The 13,365-nt window shown below is 50.6% G+C and overlaps 1 protein-coding gene across 3 annotated transcripts in view; it reads left to right on the top strand.

Annotated features, from left to right (window-relative positions):
• The first annotated feature begins 1,224 nt into the window (after window positions 1-1,224).
• The window catches only part of PPRC1 (peroxisome proliferator-activated receptor gamma, coactivator-related 1), a 14,221-nt gene continuing 2,080 nt past the window's right edge, over window positions 1,225-13,365 (top strand). The window contains exons 1-9 of one of the 3 annotated variants that reach the window (XM_006920920.3): window positions 1,225-1,440; window positions 5,093-5,281; window positions 5,842-5,988; window positions 6,128-6,220; window positions 6,335-9,236; window positions 9,535-9,588; window positions 10,389-10,446; window positions 11,214-11,284; window positions 12,254-12,965. In XM_006920920.3, the coding sequence (XP_006920982.1) occupies window positions 1,288-1,440; window positions 5,093-5,281; window positions 5,842-5,988; window positions 6,128-6,220; window positions 6,335-9,236; window positions 9,535-9,588; window positions 10,389-10,446; window positions 11,214-11,284; window positions 12,254-12,965 (4,379 nt within the window). In that variant the 5' untranslated portion in view covers window positions 1,225-1,287. Of the gene's footprint in view, window positions 1,441-5,092; window positions 5,282-5,841; window positions 5,989-6,127; window positions 6,230-6,334; window positions 9,237-9,534; window positions 9,589-10,388; window positions 10,447-11,213; window positions 11,285-12,253; window positions 12,966-13,365 lie in introns of all 3 variants that reach the window. The other 2 variants (XM_015596359.2, XM_015596358.2) reach the window with 2 other exon arrangements.

Below are 13,365 nucleotides of genomic sequence, written 5' to 3'. Positions count from 1 at the left end.
CTCAAGGGCAATTTGGCATTACCACCAAAATTTCAAATATATAATACTTTAACTCAGCAATCTCATTTCAAGGAAATGAGAGTACAAAAGTGTGAAGACACATGCACATATGTACAGGAATGTTCACTGTAACTTAATTTATAATAGCGAAAAACTAGAAATAAATATAATTTAAATAATGATATAGCCATATAATAGAACTGGTACTCGTGAAGATCTCAGTAAATATTTGGTTAATGAATTGAATAACATATTGTTACATGAAAAACAGCAAGTTATAGAACCACACATATGGAGTAGTCTTATTTTTGAAGAACAAAAAAGACCAATGTGCAACTCTATACATTTTTATATTAATAGAAAAAGTGTGGATGGATACACACTGAAGGTGACAAGGGTTAAATCTGGAGAGAATTGGAATGTGCAGGCCAAGTACATTTTTTACTTTTCATTTTTTACATGACTTTTAAAATTTTGTAAAAAAGTTTTAAAAATAAGAAACCAATATGAATAGCTTCTAAATGGCAAGTGGGTGAATAGTAGAGATATCGATGGACTGTAGAAATAGAGATGGATCACGGTTGGCTGGGATGATCAAAAAGGCTTTCTTGGATAAAATAGGGCATGAAAGATATTTCGAGGTTGAAATATTCTGGACGGAAAAAACAAAGCAGAACATCTGTTGTTTGGGGAGGACAGCAAGGTGATCTACATCACCAGGAAATAATAAATTTGGTATAGACGCCACCCTGGATTCCGAGCTGCCCAGATAGACGCTGAGAATATAGTGTTTTGAGATTAAACTCACAGTAGTGCCGCAGTATGAGATTAGGTGAGGGTTCGAGTCTGGAGTGCCGGTGCCCACTAGGGGGTTCTGTTTAAAAACACAGGCCCACTTGGCTTAGGTGAAAGGAATGTACAGTGCAGTAGGTAATACGTTAAAGACGGCGTTCTGATAGCTGGACAAATTTGGAAAATAAAATATGTCAATGTTAGCTCTCCCCTTATTACTTCTCGCTCTCCAACTGGGTCCCTCCACACAGCAAAAAAATAAGCATCATAGTAAGCCTCTAGCACTGCGCTTAAAACGACTACCACTCCCAGGTTCTCTCGCGAGGCCAGTGGCCCCTTTCCGGGCGCAAGTGGGTCTCGCCGTACGGCCTTCTGGGATTCGTAGTCTTGCATTGTCTTCTGGGAGTTGTAGTTCCCTTACAATCGGCAGGGCGAGGCAGGCGACTCGGAGGCGGCGCCGGCTATCAGAGCTGCGCTGGATGTTCGGGGGCCAAGATGGCGGCGCGCCGGGGACGTAGAGACCGAGTCGCGCCGCCTCCGAGTGGGGGCCCTGGCCCAGACCCTGGCGGTGGAGTCCGCGGCAGCAGTAGGGGAAGTCGGAGCCAAGTGCCGTATGGGACTGTGGGCACTGTGAGCGGCGGGGAGCAGGTGAGAGACTGGCTGGCGGCCCGCGACTGCCAGTAAAGCGGCGTGTGCCGGGCGGTGACACGTGGACGCCACAGGAAAGGGAGGAAGCGCTCCGGAGTCGATGCCTGGTGGCTGTGGGATACCAGTTAGGCCGAGTGGACCTGGGCCGTTTGCTGGTGGGACGCGGGGCAGAGGCAGGGTCCCTATGGCCATTACTCCAGAACGCTGGAGGGGCAGAGTCGGGTGTCGGAAACATGGCCCATGATGTCTGGGGGGTGGGGGGTGTCAAGGATTCGGACTTGGGAGTCAAAGGCTAAGACCCCCCTCTAAGGATGCCGCGTGGGGATACCCCTACCCCCGCGCCGTAGTGCCTTTTCAGAGCCACATGAGGTGGGGGGAGTGATTTCCCCGGGACAACTTGTCTGCTTCCCTTCCCCCTCTAGGCGGCTCCGGCACCCACGTGGGTTGGTCTCGGGGTTAGGGGGGGCCGCGGGTCCACGTGGGGGCGGGGAGGGGATGTCCACGTGGCTCCCGCCCCAGGCTGTCCGGCATCTCGTATCTGCGCTAGAGCCGCACTGCCGGGAACTGGGTGTGTCTCTGTGGGTCCCGCCATCTCCAGCGAGGCTGGGGGCCTCTGGCTGGGAAGGAAGGTAGGGGCTGCTGGAGTCAACTTTGCACAGAGCCTTGGAGGATTTTTTTTTCCCTCCTGCTTTGGTCCACAGCGCCATTAGACAGCGGATGGTGAAGGACTTTCCAGATGTGCGGGGAGCCTGTTCCCTGCCGATGGCGTAGAGTGATGGTTAGGGTAGAGGGCTGAGATTGAAAGACCGTGGAATGAGCTTCTGGTGGCTTCTGCCTGACCGGCTTGGGGTGGGTTGTGAGTCACGGGCACTGGCGTTTTGGTTGCCTGCAGTCCTGCCTCATTCTTGATTCGAGGAGAATAGGGAGTGTCAACATGTACATGGGACAAGCTTAAGGAAAGGAAGGGGAAGCCCTTTCTCCTCTCACTTTTGCTCCAGCATTTTTCGAGGAGACAGCTAAGGCCTACTCTTGTGAACTGACATACAAATTGAGGTGGTCTGTGTTTAAGGCTCTCTGGATCTCTGGAATTTTTGCTGGGGATAGGAAAAGTTGGAGGCGATTTGAGAACTATTCAACACTAGTTGAACATTTATTGGATGGGAGAATTCTTTCTGTCAGATTATTTTTTTCTTGGCCTTTAATTCTTAAAAAGTTATCTTTTTACTCCTCAGCAGAGGGCTTCTTAAAAGTTCCCACCCAGCGTGGAGGTGGGCAGGACTTAGTTTGAACTGTTATCTCTCTAAAGCAATTAAGCTGAGTTCTTGAAAGCCTTTTTTTTGTTCTTTAGGTGGGAGTTTGTCAGGCCTGCCAGGTAAAGTCAGTTCTGGCAAACCAATCCAGGCCCTTGCCCAGGAGAGAATGGCTTCTGGGGCCCTCACTTGGGAGCCACCCACCCTTTCTTCTCTCATTTTCTCAGAAGTCACATCTAGTGGGACTGGTGCTGCCCACCCTTTGGGGGAGAGGCAGGAAGGATCCATGATCCAGCTATAATCCAAGGTGGGTGGTCATTTGGGGTTGGAAAGGGTCCCATGGAGAAATTGTCCTTTCCCTCTCCCCCACCCTCCCAAGAAAGGTCAGCCAGGCAGCTATTTACTGAGATAATATTATGTTCAGACTCGGGATGCTGCCGTAAACCACACACGGTACCTGTCCTATTCAATCTTAGGTTGTTATTAAGCTAAACATAATAAATAATGAGTGAGACAAAAGGAAAGTGTAACATATTTGGGATTGTATAATCAGCAGTAGTAATCTACTCTACAGGGTTTGGGAAAGGACATTTTAAGATCAGATTTGAAAGCTGTGTGCGTAGGTGGGGGACACTTGCATTAGAGGGAATAATTAGGTGGAAGAGAACATGGCTTATTGGAGAGCAGAGACCTGTATGACTGGTGTGTAGATAGACAGGCAGGGTGGTGAGAGGGGCCACACTAGAGTGGAAGGATCTGGTGAGGAAGACGAGGGCCCTGTAATCAATATTAAGGAATTGAAATCTAAAGCCAAGAGCAGTAAGATGTCATTGGAGGGATTTAGGAAGGGTCTTGGGAAGTGATCAGATTGTAATTTTAAAAGTTTGTAGCTGATTTTGAATCGTGCAGAGATAAGACTGGATGTGGAAAGCCAGTTGGGAGGTTGTTGAAGTTAAGAGATGGTAGTGGCTGGGTCAGTTGTAGCCTGGGCTAGATGATCTTGGTACTCTGAGAGCTGTGCTCTTTGGGGAGTGAGTGATGGGTGAGGTCATGTGAAGATGAGGGTGTCTGACTGGGGCTTCAGTACTTGATGGAAATGATGATGAGTGGTCCGTAGAGCTGGGTATTGTCTTGAGATTCTTGCCCAGCGGCTGGGCTGGGTAGGTGGCAGGGCAAGTTGAGCCTCCTTGCTCACCCAGGAGTGTTTGCTGAGCCAGGTGCTATTCAGCTGCTGGTTATAATTACAGGATTGTGAAGGCCTGGAAGGAATTAGTGCTTAAATTTTGCCACCTTTCACTTCATCTCTGGGCCTGGCCTCCTTAAGTGTCCCTATCTAGCCTTTCCTCTCCCTGGGTATCAGAACTCCTTAACTTGGTTAGGAAAGTAGGTGTGGAGGTGTAGTTACACCTGTTGCTTTTTTTTTTTTTCCTCTCTTGGCAGAGGTACAGAGTTTCCTTTTGCTGCAGAAGGGGCAGGGGGACTGGCTTGTCAGTGTTGGTTCCTACTCTCTGGCTTTTGTATCATCTGTTTCCTATAGTGGAGATACTTGTGGCCCTGGCCTCTGGCCTTGCCAGTCCCATTCCAGCCACTTCTGGCCCTGCCCACACCCACATGCTTGACAGGCCTGGACGGGTGGCTCCCTGCCTAACAAGGCTGAAGACTTTTCTAGTTCTCAGGGAAGTGATGGGGTGGGGCTTTTCCATCTACAGAGTCAAGCTTTCTCATCTTTTGCTCTCACCTGTTAGGGATAGGGAAGAGACTTTTTTCTCTTGAGACTACCATTGAGAGGTTGAGTGGCATATTGTAGGGCCTTCAGAATAAAAGCATGAAGTAGGTGTGAACAACTGTGTCATGGATAACTAGGAACTATATGCACAGTTTAAACCCTTCTAAGAGCCCAGAAGAATATAAGCTAATAGAATATGAAGGGTTATTTGCCCCAAAGGAACTTGGAATCTAGTTTTAGTAATGATGTAAGTAATGTCATGGTGTGGGGTAGGGTAAGATGTGATTGACAGAAAAATGAGTGGTATAGCACATGTGAGAATTCTGCCTTCACACTGCCAGCAAACAACTCTTCTGAACAATCTTGATTTTTTTGATGTTTTTACTCAGTTTAATAATCTCTTATGACTCCAATTGTTTCTGGATGGAGTCAAAACTTTTTTTGCCCAGAAGGTCCTTGAACACTGCCATTCTTGCTGGGGCTTTGGCTCATGGGTTGTACTTTTCTCTGCCCAGCAGGTCCAGAGGTTTGGCTGTGGTGGATATTCTGCTAAGTCTGGGGCCATTAATGGAGGGCTAGACACCTGGTTTACAGAGCATATCAATCAGCTGTCCCAGAGGGCCCATGTCCTGTAGCCTTCACTATGCCTTTTTGACTTTCTCCCTTTCTACCCCAGGTGCTTCTGCATGAAGAGGTAGATGATTCTGGCTTTGTCAGTCTGTCTCGGCTGGGTCCCTGTCTGAAGGACAAGGACCTGGAGATGGAGGCACTGATGCTGCAAGATGAGACACTGCTGGGGACCATGCAGAGCTACATGGATGCCTCCCTCATTTCCCTCATCGAGGATTTTGGGAGCCTTGGAGAGGTGAGCTGGAGCCGGGCTTGGGGGTCGTTAGGCAGGAGCTTTGCATGGGAGGCTATGGTTCAGCGGCTCTGTTCTCCCAGAACCATGGCTCCTGGATACCTAACCTGAGTCCTCGAAGTGTGTTTTTTGTCTCTAGGTGAGAGTTGGGCTGCAGGCTGCCAGATTACGTCCCATGTAAGGATGACTCGGCAGGCTTGGACTATCATCCAAGGACTTTACCGCCCTGGGCCCCGGACTTACATGTCCACAGGATTCTTATCCCTGTTTGGAGTCCAGTTCCAGCCTAGCCAAGGGTTGTCTACTGAGCATCTTACTTGAGGGTAGAGGGAGCATGTGAAACATGTTTAAGACTTAATTCTGACAGGTCTCTGTTGACACTAGAGAGGTGGTGGGTTGTGGTAAATTAGATTGGAACCCATGCCTCCTGGTACTCAAATGTCTCCCTTGCAAATTGAGCTGAACTGAGCCTGGGAGACTGATTCTCTTGACATTCATTTCTTTTCAGTGGCTCAGTAGGTCATTAGGGATATTGGTGGGATATTCTTGTTTTCCTGGAGCAGAGCAGGTTATCTCTGGAGGACCAGAATGAAGTGTCACTGCTCACAGCTCTGACAGAGATCTTGGACAATGCAGATTCTGAGAACCTGTCTCCGTTTGACAGCATTCCTGACTCGGAGCTGCTTGTATCACCTCGGGAGGGCTCTTCTGTGAGTGTGGGACCAGGGGAAGGGCATGTGGGACCAGGGGAAGGGCATGTATGGTTGGTGCAAAGTAGGCCCATGTCTATGGGCCTATTCACATAGTTCTGAAACACAAACTCATCTCAGGTCCTTTTCTCCCTCTTAGCTGCACAAGCTGCTCACCCTCTCTCGGACACCCTCAGAACGTGACCTCATCACCCCAGTTGACCCACTGGGGCCCACCACAGGCAGTAGTAGAGTGAGTGGGGTAAGCCTGATCTAGGTAGTCTCAGGAGGGAGGAGTATGTGGGGACAGGTCTGGAAAAAATATATTCTTGAAGAAAACGTCGGTGGCTTCTTTTCTTTCCTGCAGGTTGAGATGTCTCTTGCAGATCCACCTTGGGACTTCTCCCCACCCTCCTTCTTGGAGACCTCCTCCCCTAAACTTCCTAGCTGGAGACCCACAAGATCAAGGCCCCGTAGGAGCCAATCCCCTTCTCCCCAGCAACGTAGTGATGGGGAAGAAGAAGAAGAGGTGGCCAGCTTCAGCAGCCACATACTTGCTGGGGAGCGCGACAACTCCATGAGCAGCATCCCAGACTTTCCCATGCATCTGGCCTGTCCTGAGGAGGAAGATAAAACAGCAGCAACAGCAGCAGCAGAGATGGCGGTGCAGGCAGCTGGTGACGAGAGCATCTCTTCCCTGAGTGAGCTGGTGCGGGCCATGCACCCATATTGCCTGCCCAACCTGACCCATCTGACATCACTTGAGAACGAGCTTCAGGAGCAGCCAGATGATTTGACACTGCCTGATGATTGTGTGGTGCTGGAGATTGTGGGCCAGGCAGCCACAGCTGGCAATGACCTGGAGATCCCAGTTGTAGTACGGCAGATTCCTCCTGGACCTCAGCCTGTGCTCCTGGATGACTCACTAGAGGCCAATCCGGCCTTGCAGCTGCTTTTGCCTACACTAGAGCCAGAGCCCAAGGAAGCCCTCTGCCTTGAGAAAGAGGAGTTGTCACTGGACCCAGAAGAAAAGCTGGAGTCAGCCTGCTTTTTGGAGCCCACGGAGGTCATGGAGCCAACAGTGCCCAAGGGGCCTCAGAACCTACCGGCCAGTGCAGTGCTGAGTTCCCAGAGAGCTCTAAAGGGCAGAAGGAAGAAAAGCAAGGAACAGCCAGTAGCGTGTACAGAAGGCTATGCCAGGAGGCTGAGGTCATCCTCTCGTGAGCAACCTGCTGTGGCTACAGAGGTAACTTCTCAGGCAAGCTTCTTGCCTCAGGAGGAACTTCAAAGAAAGGTTGGGCCTCCCCGTGGTAGAGGGAAGCCCCGGGCTTGGGCTCGGGCCTGGACAGTTGCCGTGGAAAAGCCTAGCTCTGGGAACGTGGAGAGTAGTGCCGGACAAGCTAGTCCTACTAAAGAGGGTCCTCTAGACCTCTACCCCAACCTGGGTGAAACCATGAAAACCAACCTAGTTCCAGCCCATCTCTCATTGGTTGACTCTGCTCGAGCCGACCCCATGCTACTTAACTCTGCTGAAGCTGATCCTACTGCAGTTGACCCTGTTGTAGCTGAGCATGTACCTGTCGACCCTGCATTGGTTGACCTTTCTTCAGCCAACTCAGAGCTGGTCGACCCTCTCTCAGCTGACCCAGTGCTGATTGAACCAGTCCTGGCTGACTCAGCAACAATTGACCGTACAGTGGTTGTTCCTATCTCAGGTGACTTGTCACCAGTTGATCCTGCCTTGGCCAACCCAGCACCAGTTGCCCCTGTTCCTGATGACCTGGCTCCAGTTAATCCCGTGCTGGTTAAGTCTAGACCAACTGATCCCAGACGTGGTGCAATGTCATCAGCCCAGGGGAGTCCAGCCCCTCAGCTCCTTCTGAAGTCAGAATCCTTGGATTCTCCAAAGGCCATCATCCCTAAAGTTAGAGAGGTCATGGGTCCTCTGAAGGTGGAAAGTGGTACCAGTGCCACAACCCAGGAAGCCAGACCTCGGCCTCTTAGCTTGTCGGAGTACTGGCGACGAAGGCAGCAGCGCCAAGGGGAGGCAGAAGAAAGGAGTTCCCAGCCTCCAGCCGGGAAGTGGCCCAGCCTCCCAGAGACTCCCACAGGGCTGGCAGATATCCCTTGTCTTGTAATCCCACCAGCCCCAGTTAAGAAGACAACTCTGCAGAGAAGCCCTGAGGCTCCTGAGGCTTGCTTTGTGCCTGTGGGTCCCAGCCCTGCTTCTCCTAGTTCTGATCCACCTGCAAGCAAACCTATCACCTCAACTCCCACTGAGCAGGTGCCATCCCAAGAGATGCCATTGCCGGCAAGACCTCCAGCTCCTACTGTGCAGTCTGTGCCCCCCATAATACCCACTGCTCTGCCTTTTCCACCAGGTGGGCTGGGCATGACTCCTATGCTGCCCCTTCCTGCAACTGGGCAAGGGGTTCCTAGTCTGCCCCCACCACCCTTACAGCCTCCTAGTCTTCCTATGTCTGTGGGGCCAGTACCACCTGATCCTTATACTCATTATGCCCCCATGCCACCCTGGCCTTGTTATCCCCCTGTGTCGCCTTCTGGCTATCCTTGCCCACCTCCACCACCAACAGTGCCCCTAGTGTCTGCTACTGCTGGCGCCTATGCTGTTCCCCCCACTTGTAATGTGCCTTGGGTACCCTCTCCCACCCCAGTCCCACCATACAGCTCTAATTGTACTTATGGGCCCCTAGGATGGGGCCCAGGGCTGCAACACCCTCCATTCTGGCCTGCTGTGCCCCCACCTCCTTTGCCTCCAGCCTCTGTTGGGAGAGCTGTTCCCCCACCCAAGGTGGAGCCCAGTGGCATTCCAGCTGGCCCTCCTGAAAGTGTACTTCCTGTGCCAATGGCTCCTCCCCTCAGTCTTGGGTCAGCTGGTGAGAGAGCTTCACAGATAGAGCCCACCAAGATAGAGATTAAGCCAGTGCCTGCATCTCCCCATTTGAAGCACAAGGTGTCCTCCCCAGTACAAAGCCCCCAGAATAAGTCTTCACCATGTCTGTATGCTGAGAGTGTGGCTCTTGAGGAGCCTGCATCAGAGAGGCTAAACCTTGAGACCCAGGAGTCCAGGTCCAAGGAGAAGCCCTCCTCTCTTGTTGCCAAGGCTGTTCCTACACCCATACCGAGGCAGAGCACTGTCACCAAGTTGCCTGCTGTCCACCCAGCCCGTCTAAGGAAACTGTCCTTCCTGCCTACCCCACCTACCCAGGGTCCTGAGGATGTGGTACAGGCTTTCATCAGTGAGATTGGTGAGTGCCACACAGTTCAGTTGGTGTGAAGAAGGGTATGGGAGTTGGGTGGGGAATGCCCTCCTCAGAACAGGATAAAGCACCTTGATAGGGCTGGCCTTTGTTGGATTTCTTTGGAGAGTTCTTGAGGTGGAGCTCAGGGTTTGTTTAATTTCTTCCTGCTTTGTGGTGTTGTCTTGGTTTACTTAACATAGTGGGCAGGGGGAGCATAAAGAGGAGTGAGGTGATTTGGGACTTGGGACCTGTGTACTGAGTTGATAGGGCCTGGTTTCCAGTCCTGTGTTTTGTGCTTCCACAGGAATCGAGGCATCGGATCTGTCCAGTCTGCTGGAGCAGTTTGAGAAATCAGAAGGTGAGGGAACGTGGGTAGCTTTGCTCCAACCCCTTTTTGGGCCCAGCCTATAGTCACTTAAACTGGGGCAGGGGAGAAGAAGTCTAAGGCACTGGAACAGCCCTGTAATTGGAATGGAGAGACAAGATTCACCTGTATTGCCGTCTAAGCCAGGGAGAGGGTAGTGGTACAGCATATCAAGAACTATAAAGACCGATGAAGAAATCCAAATAGGTTGGTTGGTTGGGGTCATTTTTCTAGAGGGAAGTAGTTCTCAAACTAGTCCTTGAAAGACAGGATTTCCTAGAGTGTGTAGTGAATAAAGGCAGAAGTATAGGAATGATTGAGTATGGTGTATTTGGAAGGTGATGGATAGCTCAGCTTTTTCAGTGCAACGCATGGATCTAGGTGCTGTGGAGATTACTATGTCCTGTCCTAAAGGAGCTTATGGTCTAACTGGGGAGAAAAATCTGCAGAAATAAATTGGTAATGGGTATTCATAGTTCAAGGTAAAATATAAAACATGATTAGTGTATAACGAGTAGGCTACAAGACTGGGAAGTTAGGTAGGTCACGTAGAACCTCGAATGTTAGGCTTAGAAGATTCAGTGAGAAGTGTGGACATTTCTGAGCAGAGAAGAGACGTGATTAAAAATAGTATCTGGGTACCTACCAGAAGAGAATGGACCTCTCTGGGGAGCGACTAGTGAAACACGTAGGCAAAGTAGATTTTCCTCCTTTGGGTCTCAAAGTCAGCCCTTTTATGGCTCTTCAATCTGGAACATCCGGTTGGGCTTTTAACTGGTATGGTTTCTTTGCAGCCAAAAAGGAGTGCCCTCCCCTGGCTCCTGCTGACAACTTGGCTGTAGGAAACTCAGGGTAAGTATGGAGACATGTGAAGCGAGTTACCCTACAGCTGTTGGTCAGCAGCCAGCCGGCACTCCAGGACCATCCACTAGATGCTGCTGTTGCAGGGCAGGGATGTTTAGTCAGCTGTAGAGTTTTTCCGTTTCCTCATCCCACAGCCCATCACTACTGGGCATTGTCTTGGTTGGCGAGATAGGAGATGCGTATCTGCCTCTAGCCGATTCTAGTTTGGGGTTCCAAATGTCCTGGAGGTGCCTTTTATCTTCTGGCAAGTCGTGCCTTTGGGGATTTCTTTTTCATTTGACAGACTTTAAACTTGTTCAACATTGGTGATTGTATAAGATAAGTTGGGGAAGTTGTTTATTGCTAGGGCTTCCCTGACTTTATTTAGAGAACACAGGCACCCACTCTTCCAGCACTAAGAGGCTATTTTATTTTTCTGGTTCATGTTACCCCATCCTATTCTGCCAAGCATTCCTCTCCACATTGATTTTGGGTTGGTTTGAGCCGGGTAGGCGAGGCTCCTGGCTTAAAAGAGGTGGGGGGTGGTATTCAATGTCATAGTCGGCCTGCCTCCTGGCATTGGGCAGAGATGAGCTGAGACCCAGTCTACAATTCAGTCACTAAGGTGCCTTTTGTGCTGGAAGAGAATGATAGCGGCAGTTTGTGCATCCTATTCCTCTCTGCACGCACCCCTTCTCCATTGCTTTGTGAGGAAAGCAGATGTACAGGATGTTGAGGAAGCAATGAACCAGGCTTTCCCTTTTCCCCCCTGCCAGCAGCGTTGACCCTCCCCAGGAGAAGAGGCCCCTAGACCGGTTACAAGCCCCAGAACTGGCCAACGTGGCAGGTGGGTTCAGGGTGGGGAACTCTGCCTTTGATTAGTTTATGAAGCAAATGTTTGTAGAGCCCATTCTGTACTAAGTATGTGTAGGTGTTGGGGAGACAGATCTGATCCTTGTTCTTGAGGTGCTCGCGGTCCAGGGGGTAAGTGTGTAAAATGAGTTGTTGAGTACCTGAGGCTGTATGTTAAAGAAACCTTATGGTTTATAGTGGGGTCTGATGAGGGTCAGGGAAGGGTTATATGGAAGGTAATTCCTAAAGCAGAGGCTTGAGAAAATCACTGATACCAATTAGGTTTAGAGGATGGAGCATTCTAGGTTGATGGAGCAGCTTGAGTGAACTGAAAGAAAACCAGCCTGGTATATTTTGAGGAACTATGAATGGTTCATTTTGGCTGGAGTGTAGTAGCTGATCAGGGTGGTGGGTAGAGAGCTAAAGCAAGAAATAAAGCTAGAGGGGTAAGTAGGAGGTCAGGTTTTGAGAACTTTGGATGCATTGGTAAGCTATTTAGACTTTATCCTGTGCATTGAAAAAGCTTTACTACATTGGTTTTTGGGTCCTCACTCCAGCAGAAATGTAGAAGACAGGTGGACGGGTGTGAAGCTCAAGGTAGGGGATCATGGGAAGATGATTACATGAGTCCAGGCAAGATGCAGCCAGAAGTCAGGTAGTGCTAGGGGGAGAGAGCGGGTCAAGGAATGGAGAGGTAGACCAGACAGGACCTGGTTACTAGCTAGATTTGGGCAGTGAATAGTTGGGTTCAGGAAGACCCTTGCTGCCTGGGTTTCCATTGCTGGTCCCCAAGATGGAGATCTTGGGGGAAGGAGTACTTGCAACAGTGGGAGAAATTGGGCTATTGACCATTGTTGGTGTACTTCGTGAGATGAGGTGGGGGTCTCTGGAGCCTGTATATGCAGTGTTCGGAAGTGTAGAATCGGATCTCATCTTGCTATCTCCATCCTCCCTCCCCTCACAGGGCTCACCCCTCCAGCAACCCCTCCCCACCAGTTATGGAAGCCCTTGGCTGCTGTTTCACTGCTGGCCAAAGCCAAATCTCCTAAGTCCATCGCCCAGGAGGGATCCCTGAAGCCTGAAGGAGTTACAGAGGCCAAACATCCAGCTGCAGCCCACCTCCAAGAAGGGGTCCATGGCCCTAGTCCAGTCCATGTGGGCTCTGGGGACCATGACTATTGTGTCCGGAGCAGGACTCCCCCCAAAAAGACGCCTGTCCTAGTTTTCCCAGAGGCGGGCTCGCGATGGAATGTCAAACGCCATCAAGATATCACAATCAAACCGGTCTTGTCCCTGGGCCCAGCTGACCCACTGCCTCCACGCATAGCTGCCTCTCAGGAGCCACTTGATCACAGGACTAGCAATGAGCAGGCAGATCCCCCAGCCCCTTGCCTTGCCCCATCTGCCTTGCTGTCCCCTGAGGCCTCACCCTGCCGGAATGACATGAACACTAGGACTCCCCCTGAGCCCTCAGCCAAGCAGCGGTCAATGCGCTGTTATCGAAAAGCCTGCAGGTCAGCCAGCCCCCAAAGCCGGGGCTGGCAGGGCCGCCGTGGCCGCAGCAGTTCTGTCAGTTCTGGGTCCAACCGGACCAGTGAAGCATCTTCCTCATCATCGTCGTCTTCATCCCGATCCCGGTCCAGGTCCCTCTCCCCGCCACACAAGAGGTGGCGAAGGTGAGCTCTGATGGCCTGTTAGGTCTTCTCCATTTAGGAAGTTCATGTTCTCTTCTCTGATTTACTTTGAAAGCTTTTGCACATTGAGTTTGATACTTTAAGGCACTATGGCTTCTATTTCAGTCTTTGGCTTTTGTCTTCCTTTCCTGGATTGTCGAAGGTGGTAAGCTGTGAGAAGATAGCTTCTGTTTCCTGTTGGAGTTTGGGGTATCTCTGAGGTCTCCTGCTTCAGTGAGGCCTGCCTTGGGGAGACCTTTCGGGTTTGATCTTGACCATGTTGATTGTTTTACATACTATATTAGTCCTTGTTTCTGGTATTTTCCTGTTGGTTTGTGGGAAGGTCGGATCATGGGTTGTTAATGGCAGACAGTCCTTCCTTTAATTGTCGGTTAGGGACGAG

The sequence above is a fragment of the Pteropus alecto genome, unplaced genomic scaffold (genome assembly GCF_000325575.1).
Source record: "Pteropus alecto unplaced genomic scaffold, ASM32557v1 scaffold177, whole genome shotgun sequence".
In the NCBI taxonomy this organism is placed as follows: Eukaryota; Metazoa; Chordata; class Mammalia; order Chiroptera; family Pteropodidae; genus Pteropus; species Pteropus alecto.
The sequence above is the reverse complement of the archived record's forward strand: the minus strand, read 5'-3'. Positions and strand labels throughout refer to the sequence as shown.